Here is a 27,061-nt window from a genome sequence, read left to right as displayed (position 1 = left end):
TATTATGTGAAACCCAGAACCTTGCACCAACATCCTATGTGCATAGTGTGTGTATGTGTAGTGAGTGTGTAACAAATGTATGGTAGTAGAACGTTGTGTGATGTGTGAGTCTAAGTGCAGTGCCAGTGGGATCTATTGTGGATGCCCCTGATTTAGCCTGGCACAAGAGGAGGATGATGGCATCTTCCCTAGACACTGGGAGTGTACGGCCTGCATTCCTCTGAGCGGAAGGTGGAGATCCAGACACTTCAGAGAGGGGTTATGGAGACAGGGCTTGCTCTAGAAATTCAATGAGGGCCCTGTTAGCACATGTGGGTGCTGATTAGTTCTATGTGGCGACTGTCATTTGGTAGATGGTAGGGGTGAGGGTTGCTACTGAATTTTCTGTTGTTCAAGGTGAGGTAATTTTCTAGCTGAGGACTGCCTTTTAGCCTGTGTCTGATGACTGCTTCAGGAAGGCTGATGACAACCAGGTGCAGAGATCCCACACTTCAATGAGCCCATGTTTTGGATGCCCCTTCTTGGAGCCAGCCTGCTGCTACCTAGTATGAGAGCCATCATTTTGCACAGAGACTACGTCTGAAGAACATCACGAAAATAACACCTGAAGAAGAATTGACTCAAACTAGTTTTGAAGCCTTAGACACTGGATCCACATCCCCTCTTTGGAAATTCTGTATAAAATTCGGATCTAGACCAACCCACTTTGTTCCAATCAAAATTATTCTTTACCTAGGAAGGGAGTGCTGCTTAGATTACTCGAAGAACGGGTGTGTGTAAGCGTGGCTGGTGTGTCCCTCACGGCCAGTCTACCAGAAGTTATAGCACATTACCTGAAGTCTGCACTTTCCACTGGAGGAGCTGAGGGTCTGCGTACAGTGCCTATAAGTCATTCTGCCTGCTGGGAGCATGAAGGAGCGAGGGTGGTTTGCAGGAGGAGAGACTGTACAGAAGGAGAAGCCCAGCCTGTTCCCAGTACATGGAGCTCCCGCAGAAAGCTGACTATTCCAGAGAAGGAGGTCAGGAGTGACCCGTGCTGTGAAAGAGTCCCCCTGGTCTCGCTGCATGATTCCGCTGTGAGCCACAGTACCACTGTTACGGACGCCTGCCAGTCCACTGCTGCACTGCTGACGTGACAGAGTGAAGCCGCGTCGCCACCAAGCGGCAAACCCTGATTGACCTGGAGGCCACAGCTGACAGAAGTCTGTTTCCGCAGATGAGTTGGCTGAATCTGAACCCCTGTCCTCAACCGACTGGGAAGGCGGTCACTGCCGAAGGTGCAGGTAACTGCGCTGAACTGCGTCTCTTCCCACGAACGCTGTCTCAAACCTGCCGTCGCGACCTCCGCAGGAGTAGAACTATTGAGGTGCGGGCTGGAGAATGAACCACATCCTCCATACTGATGCCCAGCAGATACACACAGTGCTGAGCCTGCATCTGGGACAACAGACTAAGGTGTGCAGACGAGGCTGCCGCGCATGCTTGAGACTTTTGCCGGAGGGGTAAAAGTCACTGCACAGATGTGCATTGGCCCTTTGAGAGAAGTTGTTGCTATCTGCACCTGTCCCAGAGCAGGCATAGAATTGCTCCCTTGAAGGAGAGAGGACACTTGTTGAGTGGGGGCGTAGTACCTGACTCTTAAATGCAACTTAGATTGCAACTCTGTATTACGTTATTAGCATCAAATTGTGTAGAATTGAAGTCTGCTGTGAGATTAAAGGTACTTACTTTTTACATAAAAGATGAGCATTGGGCTGAACATCACATATTGAGTCTGTTTATTGACAGTTTCATTCTGAACTCGTGTCTCGTACATTAGCTCCCTGAGAAGCCTTGAACTGCTCAACCTGGCTACCCTGAGAGTCAAGTGGGGAAAGGGTTGTGCTTGGCTCAGTTTTCAGAGTCACAGTGTGACCTCAGCCACTGTAGATGGGGTCAGTAGCATTTGTCTGCCCTGAGGCCACCAAACGGGGTCAGACAGTCTGTAAAAGGAACTTCAAATGCCCAACAATTGGCTATTCTCTTTTTACCAACCATAGAAAAATGAAAGGCCAAGACAGCATTATCCAGCCAGAGGTTTCATATAACTGTCGCAAACTGTTATACATTATCAGCGAATGCACACTTTCAATATGCATACTTTCAACACCAGAGTTTTGCATGCAAAAGGGGCACGTTTAGTGCATCAGACAATTGTTGAATTTCAGAATATGTTTGCATACGACCCTAGAATCAACAGTTAGAATGTGTTCTTCAAACACGTTGTCAGGTTTCAGTGATGCAGAAGTCATCTGAGGTCCCCTGCATGTGTTGTAGATGTTTTTCACGTTTAAAGCTCTACGGCTTGTCATTTCGCCATTCTAAAACTAGAGACTGGATATGCTAATGTGCTGCAAATAGGATTTGATTTCAGTGCATCCAGACAATGGTTTGTGGAATCAGTGGGTGTGCAGAAGTCCAAGCATCCTGCTGCATGAAGATGCGTTGCTTCGAATGACACACACTGTACCAGAGAATCCGCCTTGGAAAGGTGGCCACTTTTGTACTGAAACTTTTTGCTGGACCAGGAACCATCACATGCTGCATTAAGGCCACTGCAAAAAACAGCCTTACGTCACCAAGATGGTTGGCCACAAGAGGGTGCCAGAAGCCTGCAACAAATTGCTGCAAAGATCAACTTGTTGATGGGGAGTGGAAGGGTACAAGTGGAAAAGCATTATTTTGTCTGGGACCTCAAAAATCCACGCACTGGAACTAAGGTGAACATGGTGCCCACCGATGCCACCAGTTCGCTTGCTCCTTAAGTAAACATGGTGCACTGTGTCTGATTTAGGTGGAGGCCTATATTGGAGATATGGTTCAGGTTAGCTGCTATTTACAAGTGGCATAGTGTCCATGTACCCCGAAGTTATCTGGACTAGAGACATGTCAGGGGATCACTTTTGGCCAGGTGCAGGGCGTTTGACCAGTAAGGCGCTAGACATCTGACATAGCTCTTGCACTGTGATGTCAATCGTTAGTGATAGAAAGAATTACACATTTGCTATGGGTTGAAGAGGTTGCAGTGGCTAGGAAGACTCTAAACAATAGCTTCTTTTGTAGCCCCCAATACAAGCCTCACCTTGTACTTTACATTTCCGAATATTTCTGGCATGCACATGAATGTATAGGTAGGTATTTATATAGTGCAAACCTATCTAAGGGTAATGCTGTACGTGGAGGTTTCAGCGTTCGAGAATTGGGAGGGTAGACAATTCAAGATCATGTACAACTGGGTTACAGACAGACAGAAACCAATTAGAGAGAGATGGGAAATAACCCGTAATCAAGGCGGGAAGGAGTAAGATATTTTTATTATATTCTCCCTAAATACTGACTTAAGAGATGTGCCTTCAGCTCTTCTCTAAACTGCAGGGGCCATAAGTAAGGCTGATATATGGAGGATTTCTACATCACGCATGCGTTGAGAAAGAAGACTTGGTTTACAGTATTTTTGTTGTTGTTGCAGTTATTGATTTCCAATCTGGTAGTGCCCTGGCTTCTTGGGATGTGGTGACCACAAAGTGGTCACCACATCCCAAGAAGCCAGATGCTTTGTATCTGCTGAACCAGGTGTTGAAGATGGTGCTGTCTTATAGAGGGAGCCAGTGTAGGTTTTTAAAAAGTACATTTCCTTAAGTCAGTCGAGGTATACAGAAGTGTTCACATTGCTCTAGTTTGTACCTCTTTTCAAATCTAGGTTTCATGTGATATAGATCCATAACACAGTGTCGCTCGCCACTGCATTGTGATGGTTCAAGACATTTTTTGTTTTGTGCACAACTTTTGACCCCATGGACAGATCTGCACAAAAACTGGCAAGTATTTAGCGTAGTCCGCTAAGGTCCAGCGTTCTAATTTTCTTCAATCTACATGCGGGGAAAAGAAAATAAAACAAATTGTGTTTTCTTATCTTCCCATAGGAAAATTTGTTTGTGCCAACAACAAAAAATAAAAAGCTGAACAGACTTACACCAAACTTGGCATGAAAATAAAACGTTATATAGAAAGTGTGCTTTGATTAATTGCTTTGATTGATAAGATCAAAATCTGTTTAGTAATTTTTGAGATATTTGCTATTTAACAAGTTGGGCAGTGGGCTTTTAAGGCTGAAGAATTTTATCTCTGCTATTTAAAATTGCAATTTCAGAACATTGAATCCTGTCAATAACATTTGAATTGTTTCTCAAATGTGATCGGCCAATGGAAGAGATTAATTTGTTCCCAACATTTTGAAATTTGCAATCTAAAAATAAAAAATAAGGACATTTGTGCTTTGGAAAAAATCTTTCCACAGTGATTGATTGCAATCAATGGCAACAGTAGAGGTGCCCAACTCTTGGTGGCTGGCGGGAAGGGGGACCCATAGAGATAGAAAAGAATGCTATAAAAACAGGGTTGCTGCATTAACATCGTGATTTTAATGACAATCTTGATCTAGTGGCTGCCATTTTGTGAGCAGCAAAAAAATCACAATTTTATGTTGAAAACCGTGATTTTCATTAAAAGTTGTACTTTTTTTTGCTAAAAATAAAATATGGAAATCTAGAGAAATTATATTCCCATTACATTTTTTTAAAAAAAGTCCTTCTGCGCACTGCCAAATTACGTTTGTAGCAAGAGCTGCTTGCCTGCGTTGGCAACCAGCAGTGGGTTGGTACCCAGCCATGACTCACTCCAAGGGCGTGGCCAAGGATGCAGCTCTGCAGTCAACCCATGCTTCACATGATGGCTGAAGGCTGTGCTGCACATGAGTTGTGCACTCTTTGCAGCAGGTTTTAGCATCCCGCAAGAGGTTAGTTGCTGGGCCTAGCCATAGACAAGTTAAAAGATGAAGTTGTGAAATGGAAGAGATGAAAGATTTAGTGCAGTGTACAAAGTTAAAAGGTGTTATTTGGTGGAGATGCGGAGGGGGTCAAGCAGGCCCCGATTGGCTGGGTGTTGTTGCTCATGACAGATGTTTTTCTCCTTTATCAAATTCTTTATCTCTCAGTGGCAGCTGACAACATTAAAATATGGTGAGGTGCAATGCCCGAAAAACTCACCATATTTGTTGCTCTTGCTGGCCTGTATAATTGCGACAAGACGACGGAACTCTCCACATTCCAATTAAGTACAGTTCCTCGGCAGCAGGGGATCCTGGCGAGTGCAGCAGGAAACGGAAGGACTTCCCTCCTCCTGCAGCGTGACTCCGCCCAATTCTGGAGCGATTGGTTGGAGCAGGCTAACCCAGCGCTCATTTTGAGGCTGGGGCCTCTGCTTGCAATACCTCGGCTATTTTACAGCACTGGGATTGCAGGCTTTGAAGTGTGCATGACAGATTCGCTGGCTGTAGACAGCCGGGCAATCTGTCATGCACACTGGAGGGGCAGGAGTAATAGGGAAATTGTAAGAATAACTCAGCCCCTTCCCTGGCCCCACACTAATAAATACCATTTTATTATAATTTATCAAAGGCTAGCGCGAGCCTGGGACAAATTATAATAAAATGTTATTTATTACCATTTCATTAACGTGTATTTACCTTATGCACTCGCAGCAGGCAGGGCGACGATCCTCCGCCCTTGAGGAGGAACCGCCCCTGTTGCCTCTGCATTTCATTTAATTTTTTCCCTTTTAAATTGTAGGATGTGTTGAGAGCTTTTTGCTTAGATTTGCAAAGCATCTGACAAATGATCTTTCTTAAGCGCCACGATATTGGAGCCCTATTACCTGCAAACCTTACTAAGACAGGGTAAAGTTGACACGTCTTTCCTCAGCTTTATTCCAGAAGCTCAACACGCAATACCCACAAACAGTGTTAAACAACTCAAGTGTTTGCTCACATCCACCTTTCTACTTTAACACCATCGCCCCATCCACTTGCAGTTAGTTCAGTTCTATTGGGACCTTTTGAGGTCTGGCTACCTCGATCACTACTTTCTTCACCTACCTTTACCTTGGCTCCCCTATTTCCACTGAATAACGTCTGTACCCTTTATACACTGCACTAAATCGTCCATCAATTTGACTCGACAACTTAAAATTTCTATTTGCCTGTCTATTTGACACATTCTCTTTGCCCATGTATTTTTCGTTTAGAATAAATTCACAATGCTTCTCCAGAGGCCAGCCCGCATATCCCTTACAGAGAAATCATGCAAAAATATAAAAATTGTAACAAATCACACCAAAAAACTACTTATCCTTAATTTTGGTAAAATAACATTTTCCTAAAATGTTTTTAGTTCATTATGAAACATGGACGTTTAGTTTGTGCAAGCATATTGTGAATACGTTAAAAAAAAATTGGGGGGAGATGTCATCAAAAATAATCTGATGAACTGCACTATTTTTACCAACTTTTTATGTAAAATGGCTTCCAACTTAATGACAAGGCTCAATGTGGCTTAGGAGTGGTTCAAGATAGTATACTATACTGGCCAGTGATTCTGAACAAAATCAAGTCAGACGCTCATGAAAATAGGTGTAAATCACAACAGGTGTATGCTGCATCCTCTTGCCTATAAGTTACACGTACAAGACTTGTTTACAAAAAGTTCAAATGTGTGCAAGCAGCTCTATGAAGAATCAGGTGCAAGTGAATAGTGCTTACAAAGAAAAGTCAACTACATTTGAGTAGCCTCCTCTTTTACAGGACTAGTAAATTCGATTTTTTAGACCTCTAACTGAACACCCAGATTGCAGCAGAGACTTCCTTCTGCTTCTTTTGCTCCACAAAATAAAAAACACAAGGAAATTCTTTACGACCGAGGGGCCATTATTCATATTGTAATCGCTTGCGTGATGTTCCGCAATAAATATGCCAACGCTCTTTACTTAGGTCTCCCTAAAGGTTTGAGACAAAGACCTCAGCTTGTCCAAAATCAAGCAGCAAGATTGGTCTACCAACTACCAAGATACTGTCACCCCAAACCCTTGTTAAAGAAACTGCATTAGCTCCCAGCCGCACAGAGAACCCAGTTTAAGAATGGCTGGACAATTTCTAAAATCCGTCAGAGTAAAAGCCCCACCTTCCTGTCTTACAAAATACGGAACTATATCCCCAAATCTAATCCCAGATCAGCACACCTCTATCTAGTAGAGGCTCCCAAATTTAATAGGAAAAGGCTGGGGGGGATATAGGTTTGCGGTTCTAGCTCCCGGTGTTTGGAACTCTCTCCCCGGAAACATAAGAGCAGCAATCTTCTACGTGCAGTTCAGTTCCTTGCTAAAAACATGGCTTTTCAGACAAGCCCACGGTTAACTGCATTCCTGTTTTGCTGTTGAAGCTCCCAGCGCCTTGAAACCGTTCGGTGTATGAGTGCTTTAGAAGTTTCTTATAACATAACATTATATCTTAGGGCTAGTTAATTAGATTTTTTTATTACATTTTAGTGCTAGTAAATTTGTTTTTTTATTACATCTTAGTGCTAGTAAATTAGATTTTTTATTACATCTTAGTCCTAGTAAATTTGATTTTTTTATTACATCTTAGTGCTAGTAAATTTGATTTTTTATTATGTCATTTGAGTGCTTGCATTTCACTTTCAAACATTTACCTAAAGTGTTTGCCCTTCATATGAATCGTCTATGAGAACTGGAATAATTAGTAAACTGTGTCACACTTCCTGCAACACGTACACCTGGATCTTTGAAGTGTAATTTTGATGTGGAAACGCAGTGGGGAATGCACTTATGCTCATTTGTGCCTGACACTTTAAACTGGGTATCTGTTCACATATGCACAGGATTACCCTAATCACTCTAATGACTCACACTGGGAACTCACACTAGCCAATATCAAGATTAAAACTACAACTGTGTAATCCATTTGTGGCTGAGCAGAATGTGTAGTTGCAATATCTTGAATTTGCAAACCTAATATAAATTACAGTAGCCTTTTCCAAGTGTAATTCAGAAAACCACCAGGAAGATACCCCAGGAAGATACCACCAGGAAGATACCACCAGGAAGATACCCCAGGAAGATACCGCCAGGAAGATACCCCAGAAAGATACCTGTAAATCAGGCTCATTTAGGAAAAAACTCTCACCTCTTCTGAAGCCGGGTGATTGCGAGCCAGCAAAAGGTTCCCAAGATCTACGCAACTGGAATAATTCGGATTTCTTGCCTCTATCTCTGCTTTGAGTCCCTGGTGGTATTTCAACAAGAGCTCAACCGACGACACATCTCTGTTTTGAGAAAGCAGAATGTAAATCATTGATCTGAAATATTTAATAAAAATAAAGATGACTTTTCATTGGGTTTAAAAAAGTATTGTCAATGATCTACTAAAGTAGTTTACAGAAGTGTTTCTAAACTTTATTTTTACTTGTATAAGTTTTCATTTCCACAAACAGGGTGTAAAGACATACATTTGTAACATCAATAATGCAAAAACATTGTTTTCTCTTGCTTTTGTTTTTACTTGTCTCCCCGCCTCTAGAGCCTCCCTGCTCACTCGTCACTAACAGCCCATCAATGTGCTTTGGACATACTGCTCCCGTATTACGTGTACAGGGTGGGATAACTGCAGCTTTCTTGGGTGTTTGCAAGTTTTCACATATGAAAGAGAAATAACATTGGGCAAGCAGAAACACTGTGCCAGGAACCTCATATTTTTCAAGCATTTTGGCCTTTTTGTGGGAATATTTCTACCTGCCTTTTGAAGGTGTCAAACTACCTAGAAGTACAGAGACACTTGCGTTCCTGGTTTTTCTTTTTACAGCAAACAGGAGTTTTTCTGTCGAACCAGGACTACTGGCTTGATTGTGATGGGGCACTATATAGTGCTCCAGCCCCCATCTAACTTCTTACTCCTACTTCCTCTTCGAAAGCTGAGTTTCCTCCTAAGACGTAAGAACGGAGGGACTCCAGAGCAGGAGTCTACACACCTGGGCTAGGGATTCTGAGAGATGGGAGTAGTGCTGTGGATTTCTACAAGGAAAGCATTTATTTAGGGTTGTCAGGTCATAATAAGGCTTTTGCACCAATCCTGAATACAGGAACACTGTCATCTTACATTTGATTATATTTAAATCAATAGTATTGTTGTTTTCACAGTTTGATAGTTTGAGGTCACAAATCACTACCAGTTAAGATACAGTCCATGCAAACTGAACGAGGGATTATTTTTAGAGCACCAGGATACAGTGATATGCATCAGGTTTATAATAATAATGCGCCATGTGTTACACCATGCAATCTTTGCTCTCGGTTAAATGAAATGAAACAGATGTTTGGGGCAAACAATGTCTTACAATACTTGCAGTGATACAGCTGCCACATTCTACCAGAGGATACGCATCCTGCCTTCCCTGACCTCAAGGGCCTGTTGGGCAGCCTCTCTCCTTCTGCAGGCTCAGGACTTCTTTCAGTTTCTTTTGCTTTAGAGCAGAAGACTACTTTAATTTGTTCTTTGACATCTTCCCATGTTGGCAGACGCCACTCTGTTCTATGTTTTCTCTTGCTTGGAAGTCTGGGGAAACACTTTTAACAGACTAGTCCTTCAATGAGTGTTCACTAATTCTTTTTTGTGAAATCTTTCTTCGATGTCCCTTCTTCCTGAAAAGTCTGCCCCAGAGGGTGACTCTTTCTGTAATAATTTTCATCCTTGACTATTAGCTCGCCAGTGGATTCGGTTTTAACATAAGTTCAACGCGATTTCACCTGTCTAAGGATTGCCTCTTCCCTGCAATACCAATCATTATCCTACTATTTTAAGATCATCTCTTTTGATTGTCCCTTTGCCCATCTTTCCCCTTAGCCAGCTATGGACTGCAAGAAAGGCCTTTGCTCTTAGGTTGGACATCTTGCTATATTTGAGATGACAAACTTCCTGATCATTCAACAGTCCCTTGAAAGTGTTGTCCTTCGCGGGAGGGAAATAATAGTCTCCATCAACAATTCACTCGGGCTAAGTGCGGATTCTTCTGACCATGGGGATTATTCAGTGCTCCCAACAGAATCCAGTGTCACTTTACTTTCCTTCACTCCGATCCATGGGATATAGCTTCCTCTTCTCCATCCCCACTTTTAATTTCCCTGCCTCCAGCAGATCTCTAACAGTACATCTTGTGATCCAGTATTGAGACTGTTCGATTTGATTTGCCCCATGTTGGTCCATCCGGAGCTAAATCTTTCACTTCAGGACTTTTCTTGCAGGTGGACTGTGCAATTTTTCTCTACTTTCCTAACCTAGATGGTTCTGGTGCAAGTGTTTCTTCTCATTGTATTTCCTTGTCTACCGCCGCCAAGCTTTATTACTAGAGGAAAAGTGCTTATTCCACAGCTTCAGCAGCTGTTCGTTGCACCCACTTCTTGAGTTGATGCTGATAGTCATGCTTCCCAGACCTTACAACTTGCCGTGTCACAGCAACCGTCCCCCAAAGTCAAGTTTCATGACGGTCTTTGATCTTTTAACAAGCAAATGTCTATCGTGATCAAAATTTGTGAAAATAAATTTCCAGAATGGAAAATCAGCATCTCATTTTCCTCTAACCGAGGGGACCTCAGAAGGGTGTCAAAAGGCATAGCAAGGGGTTTCTCAAAAGCGTGTCAAACCACATCAGAGAAATGAACACAGTGAGCAAGAGATGTCAACAAGCACTTTTTAAAAGTACTACATGTACACTGATACACACTAGGGACAGGATCATGACCAGATTAAGCAGGAAAGTGAGATATTCATAACGAAAGTTAAATGATCAAGCACACTCAGAAGCATGCTCACGCTCACTGACTCTACAACGTATGGTCGCCTCTACACTTTTGCCGGTCTTCACTCCTCCATATCTATGACTCCAAGAGAGGAGGAGTTCTCTCTTTTCTTTTTTGAAGCATGCTTGCTACATTATCTGGAAGTGGTACCCAGAGCTTCCTTCTTCAGGTCTCCCATCTGCCCTGTCTCTCACTGCATTCCTAAACAGCCTTCCCTAACTCCACTGGCTCCCCCTCTAAACCATTATGCTTCCTTTCTTATCTGACACAAGTTCATTACCATGAACCGTCTCCCTCTGATGGTTCACCAGAGCTGGTATGGCGAGTACATTTCACAGCAGTGGACAACTGTGCTGCTTTCCTTGCTTCCCTTTTCTTTTAAACCTCTGGACAAAGTGTTATTGATCTTTCTTTGGCTGCTTGTCTCAGGTACCGAGGCTACCTTCATAGTGTCTGATGTGAGATGAAGAGGTTGTAACAGGCTGGCCCTCTTCAGACCCTCAGCCTCTGCAGCTCAACAAGTAGTCTGTTAGATTTGGGTGGAGATGCAGACTAAGGAATCCAATGCTCCTGCGATGAGCCAAGATTGCTGCACACCCACTTGCTATTATCGGTCCTGCAGTGACCTGTCCACCAACCCCATTTAATACTTACAAGCATAGGTGCATGAGGAGAGTGGGGCTGATGGAGCAGAGCTCTTAACAAGTATAGTAAGTAAAGACGAGAGGGGAGGGAGCTGTATGCAAGTCACTTCTGCCCAACAGTTTTTCTGCAGGTTTTCCCTGTATTTATCCAGCGAGAGAGCTCAATTGTATTCCACCATCCCCAGACATCTCCCTACACGTCACAAAAGTTCCCTTAGACACTTTTGCCTTGCCAGGAAGTAGGAGCAGAAAGCAAAAGCTAGAAAGGTACCAACAAGAGTAGAAATACCTGACAGACACACAACACCTCCAACCAGGCAACAGCCGCATGCAGGCACCTGTGGGATACGACTGTCAGCAGTTGCGCCAACCTCCCACACATCAGGAGCTCGAAAGAGGTAAGGGTCAACAAGCTGTGATGTAAATGTCTTGGCAGAACTTAGTTGAGTCGCACACAGACTTCAGGCACATCTCAGGTGGGCATGGAAGCCATGTAGTTTATCAGATTAGAGAAGACAGGAGTCTGCAATCAGTGGGCTGGCATTGCAGCAACGGGCTGGCAGTAAGCCGTGCAGTGCGTGCTCAGGTGAATACGCATGGCCGCTTCCACCACTCCAGTCGTGCAATGACCAGCTGCATCATGTGTCCTCTTACTTTGTCCCTTCCGATATTTTCCTTTTTTTCTTTCATCCTCAAGTCGGCATCAACTTGGTAAACTTCATCTCCTCTTCATCATTTCCACCACACTACAGTCTTGGGTAGACTGTAGCGTGCTCTACAGGCTGACTCCCTCACACCTTGTAAGTGAATAACTGTCCTTAATCTTTCTCCTTATTTCCCACACCCACACTACTTGAATCACAGGGTATTTATTCTCTGCAAATCATAGATTTTTATAAAGCTGTTTTTAATTTACTATTAAGCTACAGGTCAGCTTTCAGAGTAATGTTAAAATATGTACAATTATTGCTAAGGTAATGGTAGGTTAATTTTGTATTGATATTGTCAAATTAATCTTAAGCTATTTTTAAGTAAACACATTCACAGTGTATCATAGGGTATTTTATAGTTGCTTCTAAATGTATGATATTCATCTGAAATGAATATATTTATAATGCATTTAAAGACAACGAGATTTTATTAATTGGGTGTTTGTTGCTAATTGGGGCTTATTACGGCATCTGTATACACGAAGAGATAAAAAAGTAAACATTTCTAAACTTTAGAATACAACAAACAAATCATACGGTTACCTCGGTTTTTCCTGAGTTTCAATCTGTCTAATAATGCTTTCCATCCAAAACATCAGGTCCCGCGCCATACTGAAAAAGCGGTATTTCTCAGCAGTGGTGACGAGCTGTGCGCGACGTCCCTCACAGGCGTCCAGGAGCGCCTTCCAGGCATCAACCACTTCCTTCTCCTTTTTCTGTATCTCTACGGACTGGTCACCTGCATATGCCGCCTTGAGCCGTGCCGCGATGTCCTGGTACCGTTGAACCTGCACACATGGAAAAGTGTGTTACTGGCCAACATATCCCCTGAAACATGGTTATGGGGCTGTGCCTACTTTACACTCTGATGCAACAAACAATCTGGATGAAATTGAATTCTTGAGAAAAAAAGAAATGTAGATTTGATTCTGAGTTTCAAACACACGAGGGAACATAAATTATGGGTATCTATGATCTATCATTGTGTACCGCAAACAATTACATGTAGCCTTATTGCACGGGAGACACCCAATTTCTACCTACTTAATTCTCCCTTCCTGTCTGCCCTCTCTGTTTCATTTGTGAGACATGCCCCATGGAACTCTATTCACCTACTTATCTCCCTGCCTCTAAAGTGGCCACTGTCAGTGCTCATCGCATGCACAATGGTCTGTAACGTGTTCTCTTGGTGGCACATTGCCTACAGACATTAGCCCAGCCAATGAAGGACATTCCTGAAAAGAAACAAGAAAACTGACATCACTTAAAACCAGGCTATCTTGAGCTTCCGTCATCTTATGGAAGGCCCAACCCACATGGTTTATCATAGACTGCATCTAATCCTCAACCAAAATACCAAAGTATTTATTAACAACATATGGCCCAGCTGTGTGCAAATCATTCACACATTGCTTGCAATGTATCTAAAATGCTCCCCAAGACCCTGCAACCATCCACTGTCTCCGCAAACCATAGTCGAGTAGCTTAAAAAAGTAATTAAAACTTTTTTCCAGAACATGTACAGCACAATACACCAAAATCCCACCTCCTTCACCTATCCTGGAGACAGGCAAAGCTGCCCTTTTCAAAAAGAAAAACTAAAAAGCAGTTATAGGAACCAATATTAGAAGAATTAGGTGATTCCTAGAACGCCAGTGGCATTGACTTAAAAACTGAGATTGACTTCAAAGCTGAGATTATAAGATCTGATGCAAACCTCAAAGGAACAACTAAGGCAGAGGGAGGGGGAAACAAAGAATATTATGCAAATCTCATCTACCATCCTATTGGTCATATAAGCAACCATGGTGCAGCTGCACTTATCGTGGCCCTACCATCGTTCTTCTGAGCAAACAAATGAAAAAGAGAGATATGAAAGAACCAATATCCTTACTGCCATATCTTGATGTGTAGCTTGGAGCCCTCCTTCTCCACCTATACCTGACTGGGTGCATGGTCCTTGTTTGGGACATACATGGTGTGTGGAATACTGGTGTCAAATGCATGAGATGATATGTATAATGTCAACACCTTACAAAACGACATGAATGGTGTATATATCCATTGTCTGAATACATTATTGTTGACTGTTGCCTAAACTCTGGGTTTTCACAGCACACACAAGCAAACAGGTTGGTTAATCAATAAATTCACATGGTCTCCCCAACAGGTACTCCCTCAGCGCACTCTTCATATGCTATACCTGCGTTCCCATTGAATGCATGTCTCGTTCAAATGCATTATGCATTCGGTGGAAAGACTCAACGGTGTAAGCATCAAGCCCAAGCTCCTCCGGCAACTCCTTGTGCTTATCTTTAATGAGGATCAGGAGGTCGGTGCCATCATCAAAGTACTTGTGAAGCTCGTAAGATGCGGTCAGAAACTGCATGCGCGTATCAATGAGCTCCAGAAGATCCGCCCAGCTCTCGTTCAGGTTGTCTTTCCACTCGGCGATCGCAGCCGCCTCAGAATGCCCAGCATCGATCAGTTCCTCAATCAACAGGTTGACATTATCCATACGCTCTTGCCCCACAGCTCCTGTTTCTCGTGCAAATTCACGGAATCTATCTCGAAGCAACTGTTGGATAAAGTAATAAGGCCAATATTACATTACATCAGTTCTTTCACACCTGCAAGCTATTTATTAAGCAAATCTAGTTAGTCTAGTCTAGTAATCTAGTAATCATGCATCAAGTGCACTCACTATTAAACCCAAATACATTGGAAAAGTTAAAAGTCATTAGAAATGTGGATTAGAGTTTGAAAAATGCTAAAGTAATAGTTAAAATGTTCAGTAATATGTTTTCAGAATTTAATATAGGTGAAATTCTGGAGATTATTTCAAACATGTAATCTATCAAAACTTTGTTTCAGACCCATGGAAATGTTTGAGTTGATAGCTTCATAATTCTGAATAACAGATTATGATTTTTACATAGTTGCAACTAGTGTTTAAAGTTGTTTCAGATTAAAATATCTGATGGCATGTCATTTAGGCATAAGGCGTTTCTTGGCGAAGATCCAATGCTTGCTAACAGAAACTGTAGTCTGGCAAAGTTGTTCTACTTTGGCTTTATTGTTTGACTACAGTTTCACCCAGTGACTTCTTTTTCTTTTATTCTTTTAATGCCTCACTCATAGTGCCCTTTATTTCCACTCTGCTATATATATTTGCCAATTTTAGCTGTAAATCTTGCACACTGTTCGTCATTTAAAAAGTGCTGAGGTCAAGTGTTTCAGGTCTGCCAAACCTAAAGATGATGCTTGCAGAGATATACACCTGAATGTGCTCATCCCTTTAGACATTCCTTACAATTTCAAGATTCCAGTAGCTCTTTTGAAGGACTTCTGGCAGACAGCAATAAAGTGAAAAGATTTTTTTTTCTATTGTGGTTTTCTATAGCACAGACATTTTCCATAACACATTTGTGTGCGTTAGAATAGGTGCACGGACCCATACGATAAACAAGGGAGAAAGGTACCTCGCTTAGGGAGTCACTACAGTGATGGCGATGGGTGACAATATTTGGGAGTCGCAACATATATACCAGGGATAATAGTATGAGGGGCATTGCTGAAAACCTGACATAGAGGGAAGAAAACGACGTCAGGATAAAGTCTACAAGTGGGTGTGTGAAGGAGACGGAGCTACATTGAACATGCTGTCAAGAGATGGGGAGAACTAGGGTCCACACATGACCAAAGTAGGAGATGAGGAGTACATTTGTGTTCTATATGTTAGATATGATGTCTGTTTACTCAATTTGTAGGTGTTATTTGTGGAAAATGATCCTCAATAAAAAATTTGAGAAACACAAAAGTAGGTGCGAGACTCATTCCACTTGGAACATCACTCCAGATCTTAGCAGCATGGCCAAAATATGAGAGGGCCAAGATGGATTTTGTCTTTGCGATGTGGGGTTGCAAGACATATTGATGTTTTGCTCCTTTGGATTTTCTGCCTCAACAGATGACCGGCTTAAGATCTCACTCTGAAAACACATCATTATAACCTACCAAACAACCTCTGCCACAGCTCTACAAAGCAATCTTTTAGTGTGCCCTTTCCACTCATTGAATATTTGTTAGAATGTCTCAATAGTCCAAAGGGCTCCCAACACCCATCAACCACTACTGAATTGACCACGGACTCGTAGACTCTCTAAATACCAAGTGTGTGATATATTTTCACTGGCAAGGTTGAGGCACTTTTGGACTTTTCTCAGTTAATCCTGCCCGCGTGTTGTAGTTAACACTGATAACCATTCTCAATGCTATGTCGTTCCATTGTTGAGTAAGAGAAGTAGCGGCTCTTCCATGTGGGCACTTACAGTGACGTGATCCAAATCTTGCCCCAGTTCTTGCGAGGAAGCTACCGCATCCCTCTCAGCTATCCACTGCTCTAGATCTTCGACTTCGCGCTTCAGCTGGAACATGTGGTACATGTTATTCAGGTTCTGCCGCCGCTCGTCAGCTAGATCTTTAAGGCCTGCATACTGCTTGTCTATCTGCCCCTGGTGTCGAATTACTTGTTCCCTGTAAGTAAAACAAAGTGGTCAGTGGAAACATTACAATTGTTTTAACTGTCCAAACTAAAGTTATGAATTCCATCTTTGTATAAAGAAGCACATGAGGAGCATGACACAAAAAAGAAAACCCTCTTTAAGTCTGGTGTTAGCCAAGACCTTTTCATTTTACTAAAATGATATGTTCAATATACTTAGTTATAGAAGCTTTCAACCAGCCCTCTTCATACATTGGTCTGTTATTGTGTCATTCATATTTTAGAAGTGTGGCTCACTGGTTAGAGTAGGCAGACCTGGAAGCAGAGGTCAGCCCAGGACCAGGGTTCAATTCCCGGCTCGGCTGGGTCTTGAGTCCATAAATTGTCCATGGACTCGATAATTCTCGCTCCAGTGCATACTCGATTCATGGGTTCACACTCTGCGACTCTGGGCAATAGCTTGCTTAATCTCCACAATGACCCCTCGCGGCAGGATGCCTGGCTTTCACCTTGTGGATGCTCTGCTGGGTTATCTCACAGGGGAATACCAGGACGGGTTCCCTAAGCAAGCGCTTAGAGACCGGTTGGTGATTTGCGCTATATAAATATCTGTACATTTACATTTACATTTACATTTACGTCCACCCACTACAGCATACAGCATTGGGCAGTGAGTCAGCCCAGTTCAGCCATTGGTTAACCTCACTGTGAGTGGTTGTATACTATCTTTTCACATGGAGCACATCCACACACAAAGTAGTACCTGCCCGTGCCCAGGATTACTATGGCAATGTGTGCTTTTTGAGATCAAAAAGATTTTTGCTCTTAGCCAGTTCTTTTTTATATTGATGAGGGCCCTGAAACTTCCCCAACAATAACATTTTGCAAATAAACTGACAAAACAACAGTAGCATTGACAAAGCTCTAAAGCAGGGCCTCCAACCCTTCCTGTAGTGAAAGCTTCACCCCCACGCCCAGCTTCATTGACACTAAACCAAATGTCCATAGAGCCAGATACTATGGTTTGAACGACATACTTTGGCTTGGGGCACTATGGCAGGGCTGCCATGTGTGTCAGTGAGAGCGTGGACCTTGGGGATGTATGAACATGTCTGCATATAAATGGGATATATGTGTATGGGTGAATGAGAGCCTGTGTCATATGTACTTGTGGCATGGGACATACCTTTCAACATATGTAACATCGTTGCATGTATAACACAAACATAAAACAATTTTTTTAAATGGGGAAAAATTTTAAATGCAGAAAAATGTTTTGCCAAAAGTTTCATAATATGGAAAAATTGTCTTCACTGTAAATATATCACATTTGAAATAAATGACTGTATTTTTAAGTTATACATATGGCACAGTTTCTACTGGCCACGTCAAGCAAGAGGTGTGCTGTATGTAAATGCAACACTTTGAAATAGGAGAAAAGTAAAATGAAGAGTTAACTTAATCCTCAAGTGAACTCTTCATTTTACTTTTCTCCCATTTAAAAGCATTAAGAAACATCACTTTGTTTTCACACCAATGCTGAGTTGAAAAGGACTTTTATTTAAAAGTTAAGTACTTCAGGGCTTCAGTTCTTTACCTCTGTGCCCCACTCTGGGTCATGAATCTGACTCGAGCACTGCTCATTATCAGGCCCAACTATCTGTAGCCTGATGATAATAATGTAAAATAAACACAGCCTTCCCTTAACTTTAAAAGGAAAATGAGACCCGGTGCTCAAGGCTGCGAGCTACTCTGAAGGCATCTGTGAACTAATGGTAGCTTGTGATTGACCAGTTGGAGACATCTACTCGAAAGACTGTCAGCTAACGCCAGACATATTGGCTTTGCTAATGCTCATTTCTGTTGCCATGATGTCTCCATCTGAGGCAATGCAGATCTGTGCCTTTACACATGAATACATCATTATGTAATACAGAACATCCTTTTATTTCATGACATAGTGAGTTTTCGTCAACCACAGAATTGCACTATGATGAAATCAGGTGCAAATTGGGTTATGGAAACTAAATTCTGGGTTGTAAAGTAAGACGTCAGTTCTTTTGATTTCAATATAGTTATGTATCACAAAACAATTTAGCTTCTTCAGTACACTGAATATATGAAGGTTTATCACCATACTCTAAATCAGGTTGAATAAAGACTTATTTACAAATGTGTGAACACGATATGCTTAGACATTTAAAGATATTTAATGGTTTTCTTGAGTAAAACATGGTTAACACATACTTTCCTGTTTGTACAAGTATATGTATTCCTATTGGGGAAGAGACTATGGCCCTTCATAATAACTAGTCATACATTTCTAAAGACGGTTCTCACATACTTATGCACTTTTTTGCAATATTTCTCTCTCAAAGTACTTCTCGGTGAAGTGACAAGCTTTCATGGTTCTGTCACCCACTAGTTTACTATCATATTCTTCTGCCATTTTCCATTCTGTAACAATAATAAACATCTGGATCCAGCAACCTCAAAAACAATGAATGTCCATGGACCAATTATCATTAATGAAATTTGAAAGACCCACAATTGAGTCATCCTACAGAATCATTGCTCGGGCTTCCTTCTATTAAAATTAATTTGTTGATACCCACTGACCAATCCATCCCTCCAAATAAATCAGACCACAGAAATGAAAACCGACCTATGTAAGATTGCATTTCATGGGAGTGATTGACAGCAAATGGGTATTATACAGTGTCTCCCTTTGGATACAATTAGGTGTTCCGGGGTTTGAAGAGTTTGGGGGTGTATGATCTTATGGAAAAGACACAACATTTTGAAGGAGATTCTGGAAGACTTGTACCCAGTGGGAATGACAGCAAGAGACAGAGATGAGATTTTTTTGTGGCAGTAAGATTATCTATACCACTGTGTTCTGAGTTTTCTCCAAGATAAAAATGGAGGCATTTGTGAAGCTATGTAAAAATAACTTTGCAAAGTTGAACCTTAAATTAAATACAGTAATTGTAATCCAAGAGCACCAAAACCAGTTTTCATCAAAGTAAAATCTATTTATTCTATATATAGAATCCAAATCACAATAGTGATGCTGAAATTAGGTTGCAAACAGGAAAGAAAAATGGGTAGGTGTGCTCGTGATAGGTAAGTGCAAGTGAAAGTGACTAGGTTGGAAAAAATATACACAATTCAAACAATTTCAAAAGTCGACTGGTAGAGCAGACCAGTACAAAGAGACCTGTCCAATAAGTAACATTTGTATAATACAATTCTTATACACAATTTATATGCAATAATGCAACGTCAGAAGGTGGGCTGGGGGGATGATGGTACAGGTCTCGTATGGGAGTAGAGCGTCGACGTTTCGACTCGGCTAACGCAAGGAGGGTGATTTATACCTCAGCTGCGAGTCTTCTTCCGGACGGGGTAATGCAACCTAATCTGTGTGCCGCGATGGCAACAGGGTATGTTGAAAAATCCACCAGGTATGTAGAAACTTCCACCAGGGTCGCTAATATCCCCTGGTCGCAGTGGCTTCTGCTGGAAAGGCAATAGTGGGGAGTTCACTGTATTTTTTTGTGAAGTCCTCTAATGAGGCCCAGGAGATGGGCATGCAATTAATAAGTAAAGCCCGAATCAATCGGGAACCTGATCGTAAAAGTGAACTGCAGAGGGTATTAACATACCAGTGTTGAAGATATACTCAACACACAACAGTTATATTTTGAATTTATTCTGCATCCAATAGAAATCACGGACCAATCCTTTTCATTCCCGCATTATACCCAGGTCTGTGGATTTTTGGGTAACCCCATTACTTGTAACGCTTAAATTAAATACAGTAAAGACTACAACCTCATCATTTTACTTTCTAAATAAAAAATAGTAACTTAAAAGCCTCCTCCAGTCCAGACATCCAATGTCTCAAACACTACCTGCACCTGAACGTTTAGCGCCTACCTGAAACACAACCCCATCAAGAAATTATTTCTTTTAGTTCCAAGAACAACAAGCAAAAAATAGTACAAACCTTGTTCAATTATATGAACCTTGACATACCTTTGATATTTTGGCTTTTCAAGAGAGTTGGGCCCCTGATCCAATATTTAGGGCAGGCTTTCTAAATTTCTATAAACCTGGTAATCTGGGTTAGGCAATCTATCAGTTATAGCCCGACGGAAATTTTGGTGAATAACCCGGACATTTTGGGGATTAGGTTATGTAGGGAGAACCATCGGGCCATTATTGTTATTAATGTTTATGCCCGAGGACGATCAGGCGGGCGTTCACCGCAAATCATAGAGGAGTTGGACTCGTACCTTGAACTGCTTGGGAGAGACAAAATAATTCTTATAGCTGGGGATCTAAACTGCACCTTTGAACCCCTATTATGTGAGGATGCGAGTCTGGGATCTGATGAGGATGCAGTGTGGAATATCCCGTTGTTGTCTCTGAATAATATCAAAAAGGGTTCAGAGGCAGCATTGCACTGTTCAGGATTGTGCCTGGAGTGGGGCTTGAGAGCAGCTAATGGTCGTACCCCCTCGGATAGGGCTGGCCTCCCGACTTTTGATAATGGGGTTAGCAAAAGTCGAATTGATTATATCTTGGTTAAAATGGAGTATTGGTCCCTCTTGGAGGACATGGAAGTCGTGGTTCGTCCGGAGAGCGACCATAATCCATTGTCTCTAAGGCTTAAGCTTCCAGGTGGCCCTAAAAGGTCCCCTGTAGCCCAGTGTATTACTGCAGAGGCCATTTTGACCAATGATAGGAGGCTTAAATGGTGTAGGGTTGTGGCGGACCCTGCCCTGTTAGATGGCATTTCGCTGGAAGTTACATCTACTCTGAGTGCCATATCGAATTTATCCCCCAACCTGGAGGCATCAAATCAGATTTGTAATCTTCACAAACAGTGCTTTACTAAGCTTAAGGCACTCTTAACTCTTCCTATAAAGCAAGGAAAAGCGAAAGCTATAGGTTGCCGCAAAAATTGGTATAATAAAAAATGTAGGGAAGCACATAATGGGCTAATAAAAGCTATTAAATCCAGGGTTAAATGTGATATTAAATTAGCTCGCCAAATGTACAAGAAGGCCCAGTGGGAGGCAAAGAGGAAGTGGGATGAGAACCATTGGACCAACCTCTATGAGGTTTGTTTATCCTCAAATCAGGTTAAGTTCTGGGAAGTAGTAAAAAGGGGTAGGAACCCCGATTCTCAAACCCCAATAAATGATGTCCCTGTGGAAGCATGGGTGGATTTTTTCTCAACCCAGTTTAAGGATTCTGATCTAAAATCTTATAATGTCCCAGGGAACAGGATATCTCCACCCACCTCCCATGGTAATTCATTAGTGTTTACGAATGCTGATACGGAGTCAGCCCTCCGTTTGGTCCAAGCAGGGAAAGCTCCCGGGATGGACTGCATCCCGGCAGACCTTTTTAAAACAGATCTCCAACTCTGGATTCCCTACATAACTCAGATTGCAAATGCCATAGCGAGGGGGGCTAGGATACCAGAGTCTTGGAAAGGAGCGGAAATTCTTCCCATTTTTAAAAAGGGGGACCGTTCGGTCCCGGGGAATTATCGCCCTATTAGTCTTATCGACTCTTTGCAGAAAATTGTTGCTAGAATGGTCCTTGCTAGAGTTCAAGGGTGGATGGAGATGGAGAACATTCTCTCCCCATTACAGGCTGGCTTCAGATCAGGCACTAGCACCATCGACCAGGTTTTCAGATTTACTCTGATTTACTGGAAGGTGGTGCTGTTGGGCGGAGGGTCCATCTATGCCGCCTTTGTGGACCTTAAGTCTGCTTTCGATCTTGTGCCTAGGGCAAAACTGTGGGCAGTCTTGGGCAACCTAGGTTTGCCGTTGAATCTCCTTGAACTTATTATTAGATTGCATGAGGGCAACTTTGCCAGGGTGAGGTGGGGAGCACAAGGGCAGGTGACGGATAGTTTCCCCGTAACGCGAGGTGTTCACCAGGGGTGCGTTCTGGCACCCACCCTTTTTCTATTGTTTATTGACCAGATGGTGAAGTTTTTTGTTAACACCCCGACTGATGCACCCATATTGGGTGGGACTAAATTCCCTATGCTCATCTTTGCAGATGACACTTTACTCCTCTCAAAGACTCGAAGGGGGCTGCAAACAGCAATAAATAGGTTTGAGGAGTTTTGTCAAGTTAACAATCTGCAAATTAATGTGAGCAAGACCAAATTTATGGTCCTAACGAAAAATCGCCCTATCAAAAGCCACATTAATATGAATGGCGTCAGTCTTGAGCAAGTGGAACTTATGACCTACCTTGGAGTAAACTTAGATTATCGTCTACGCTGGAAACCCCAGGTTGAAGCTCTTCAACTAAGATTCGCCCGCCTTTCGGGTTGCCTAATCCAGGAGCAAAAAACATCTTTAACTAAACGGGTTACACCTGCACTTAAGATCTATGAGGCCAAAATTAGCTCTGCCATTTTGTATGGGGCTGACTTGTGGGGGTATATGGATTTGACCCCCTTGGTAAAAGTCCAAAATAAATTTATGCGCAAACTGGTAGGACTCCCCCAATCCACACCGATCAAACCCCTCTTATTAGATATGGGCTGTAAGTCCATTAATGAGATGGCTCGATATCGGTTAGTCGAATTGTGGAGACGGCTCTGGACGTCGCCGGATCTCAGTGTCTTTGCCAGTGAACTGGTGGAAGTTAGATCATTTCTGGGTTCTGGGAACATACCTTGGCTACGTGAGGTGAAACTAATTTTAGAAGATATGGGTCTCAGCCAACTTTGGGTTTCCCCGGGTTCTACTGTATTCCCCCCGTTGCGCGGTTAGATGCTGTTACCCTAACAGGTAGATTTTTGGTATATAAAACAGATCCCTTCTTGGAAAACTATTGGGACATCATCACTAAGAGTCTGGACAAAAAACTATACCATCAGTTTAGAGTCGGGTCTTTACCCGTAAGGTCCTTCTCCATGAAATGGTCTGGTTCAAATGAATCTTGTCCATGGTGTAGTGACCACAAGGAGAGTGTGGGACACTTCTTTTTTGCATGCCCTGTATTATCATGCCCCTAGACATAGATGGATTAGGCCTATTTGTCAAAGGCTGAAAATGAGAGGGAGCTCAGAGGCTTTGTGGACTTTGCAAACTAATACCTCGGAGACTGTGGTAATAGGTGTTGCAAAGTTCCTTGGGTGGGCTTGGGTTATCAGAGCCAGACATCTCCAGGTATCCTGATTGTTTTCTTTTTTGTAAGGGTTTTCATACATTAAGTCTATAATATATTGTTTAATGCTTTCTTAATGATGAACTGTATTGAATATAGGTGGGTTTAAAAATTTTTTTTTAATGTAATGTAATGTATGCATGTATTATTGCTCCTTTGTTGTATTGTCTTTTATGATATTAAATCGAAATAAAGACATATGAAACCTGAACCTTGACAGCATTGAACTTCAACCCCACCCTCAAGAATTATATTGCCAAGACAAACAAAAGACACACAAAGATGGCCTGGTGCCAGCTCTCTCTTCTAAAGATTAGAAACTATTTCTTACAGAAAAGCAACTTCAAAACTGCTGCTCAAACCCTCATACTCATGCATCTGGATGATGGTAACACTCTCCTCCATGGCTTCCCAGACTTCACATGGACCACACTCATTGGCATCCTATCATGACAGCATGTCTCATCCAGGGTCTAAATAAATATGATCACATCACTCCCATCCCGAAGGACCTCCATTGGCTCCCCTTTCTGGGCCGTAGCATCTTCAAAACCAGCTGCATCATTTACATAGCCGACATGAGCAGCACTCCAGCTTATCTTGTAAACACATCAACTTTGGTGGTCTTAGGCGCACCCACAGCTAAGCCACCACCATATCGGAGACTAGGAAGTGTTCAATGAGTGTTAAATAAAAAAGGCACCAGGACTTTTCCATCTATGCACCCAGGATCTGTAATAACATCCCTGTATCCATCAAACCTGCCCCCAACGCTGCTCCAATGAAGGAATGAGATGAAGACTCACCTCTTCAGAGAATACAACATCACTGTGCATTAACCACCCACAACCCAACTACCTCTCCTATTACTTGCTGACTTTATGCTTGTCTCTAATGCTGGGCATCCCTCCACTGCCTTTTGGTGGTATACAAATACAACAAACATACATGTCAAAATAGAGAAACCTTAGTAGTACCTTGTGTAAACTCTATAGTTACACCCTTCTTACGTACCCTTCGGGGTGCTCCAGTGCCAGGATTCTCTGGGCCTGACCTGCTAGCTGCTTGATATTTTTCCCATAGTGCTCGATGGCCTGTTGCTGATTGAGGTGTCTCTTAAGCATGGCTATGCCGCATTCTTCATCCTTTTCCCAAAAACAAAAAGCATTGTATTACAGGTTTTGCTCCCCTTATCAATTAATCAACTGTACCTTTTTAATACTGGTTAGACCAGGGGTCTCCACCCCTTGCTATACTGAGAGCTTCTTCCACTGAAGGAATATCATCCTAAGCTACTACCAGATTTTATTGTATTACAATAATGACTACATCCACTAATAATACACTAGTCACCACCCAAAAATTCAGGCAAGATTACCAGCAGAAATGTCAGGACAAGCATTAATAGTATGAACCGCTTCCACATGACTAATGAAATAGCAGCTGAAGCAGCATGCGCCTTCTGGCACAAAGGACATAACCACAGCAATGAATCTCCCTAACTTTGAACTGCCATTCAAATATTGCTTTACATTTGTTTTGCATATCAGTTTCTGAAAATAAACGTTATTTTCTATGAAATACATCTTCCATTTTGGGCAAACAAAGTCAATTTCTCAAATTCCTTTTCTGAAAGAAACATAATTTTTTACATAATTTTTTACATAATTTTTTGCCTTTCAAAATACTAATTTTAATTTTAAGTAAATACACAGTCCTCAAACATCAGCTTGTCATTCTCATCAAATACCTACATGTACAAATGTTTCACATGTACAGAAACTGCTTACAATGTACAGGTTTACAATCACATGCCATGGATGCTTGCCATCACATGAAGGATGTCTCTAATATTGCCTTTAGTTTGGATGACTGTCACTCTATAGGGTCTTGAGATGTGCAGTGCTGTCTTCTTTAATGTACATAAACCCTCTGAATGATGCACAGAGGTGAGCTTCACTTTGGAGAGCTACTTTAAAGGTATTGGCGATCTACCTAGCTCCCAAGCCACTTGTTGGAGATGCAAGAGGGGAGTTGAGTTCTCTGGTGGCATTGAGACACTAAGGGCTAGATTTACATTTTGGTGGATAGGGTACTCTGCCACGATTGCAACTAAATACCCAGTCTGCTAAATTCTTGGCCCGTCCAGCTCATTTGGAGATAGGCAGAACCCAAACTTTCTGTTGACCAAAAGCTTCTTCCAATGGGGGAAGGACATTACACCTCCCGCCCTATTAAGGTGGACAGGGTAAATTCTTTTTTTTCTGCCCGTCACTGCCAGGTTAAACCTGGCAGAGAGGGACAGAAAAAAACAATAATGAACCCTACACTCTGGGGAAAAAACTCCCATGGTTTTGGGGTCAATAGCTTGTTTGTTTTTAAGAAACAAACTCCGGCTTTCTGAAAAACAAAAACTTTGGAAAAGTTTGGTGAACAGCCATCAAAACTGATGGTGACCGTCCTACAAACGTCTTGTACACTGAAAGGAACTACTGTGATGCACTATTATTGTCATACGGCTTTTGTAATCAGACACACATACAAAGAGGAAGGAGAGGACCAGGGGCGGCGACTCCGCAATGGCGAAGGAGCGTTGCCCCAGTGGCTCAGAGCCAGCAGGTGAAAAATTAAACAATATTCTATCATCATTTTATTTTTCACCTGCTGGCTGAGTGTGTAGGGGGTGGGGCCAGGGCAATGGGAAGGGGGAGGAGGACTGGTTTGTGCCCTTCTAAGTGCACATGTGTGCTTGGCTGGCCGTCTTAGGCACTTAGGTTTCTGAACCGGGCTGTATTGAACAGCACAGACTCCCTGTCATGAGAAGATCGTAAAAGCAGCCCGCTCAGGCCAATCCCCTCGCTGCTCTCATATCATGAGAGCAGCGCAGGGGATTGCACAGGGAGTCTCTGCTGCTGTCCCAGTGTCTGCTGGGACGAGGAAGCAGCAGAACAGCAACGCGAGAGGAGCAATGCGGCCGGCAGCTTCAGGTATTTCTTATTCTTTTTTTTTTTTATTATTAATCCCCGGCACTCACCCTCCCGCGCTCCCCAGTTCCTCCTCCATCCGTTTCACCACCTCTTCATTGTGTCGGCCGCCACTGGAGTGGACATATACTGTTGCGTGTAATGTTCAGTGTCGGCCAGTATCTACAGGGAGGTGGGGGCTGGTGCGCAGGGGGCAAAAGAAATAAAACAAAAATAAAGAAACACTTACCTTACACATCCTGCGCTCTGGACTGATTCTTTCTCGAG

The 27,061-nt window shown here is 42.5% G+C and overlaps 1 protein-coding gene across 1 annotated transcript in view; it reads right to left on the bottom strand.

The window, feature by feature from the left end:
• The window catches only part of SPTB (spectrin beta, erythrocytic), a 232,153-nt gene that overhangs the window by 16,548 nt on the left and 188,544 nt on the right, over positions 1–27,061 (bottom strand). The window contains exons 24-28 of the mRNA XM_085627228.1: positions 24,825–24,955; positions 16,426–16,630; positions 14,298–14,672; positions 12,638–12,882; positions 8,075–8,213 (exon numbers count right to left, since the gene is read on the bottom strand). Coding sequence (XP_085483354.1) covers positions 8,075–8,213; positions 12,638–12,882; positions 14,298–14,672; positions 16,426–16,630; positions 24,825–24,955 — 1,095 coding nt within the window. The remainder of the gene's footprint in view (positions 1–8,074; positions 8,214–12,637; positions 12,883–14,297; positions 14,673–16,425; positions 16,631–24,824; positions 24,956–27,061) is intronic.

The sequence above is a fragment of the Triturus cristatus genome, chromosome 9 (genome assembly GCF_964204655.1).
Source record: "Triturus cristatus chromosome 9, aTriCri1.1, whole genome shotgun sequence".
NCBI lineage: Eukaryota > Metazoa > Chordata > Amphibia > Caudata > Salamandridae > Triturus > Triturus cristatus.
This window is presented reverse-complemented; position numbering and strand designations above follow the sequence as displayed.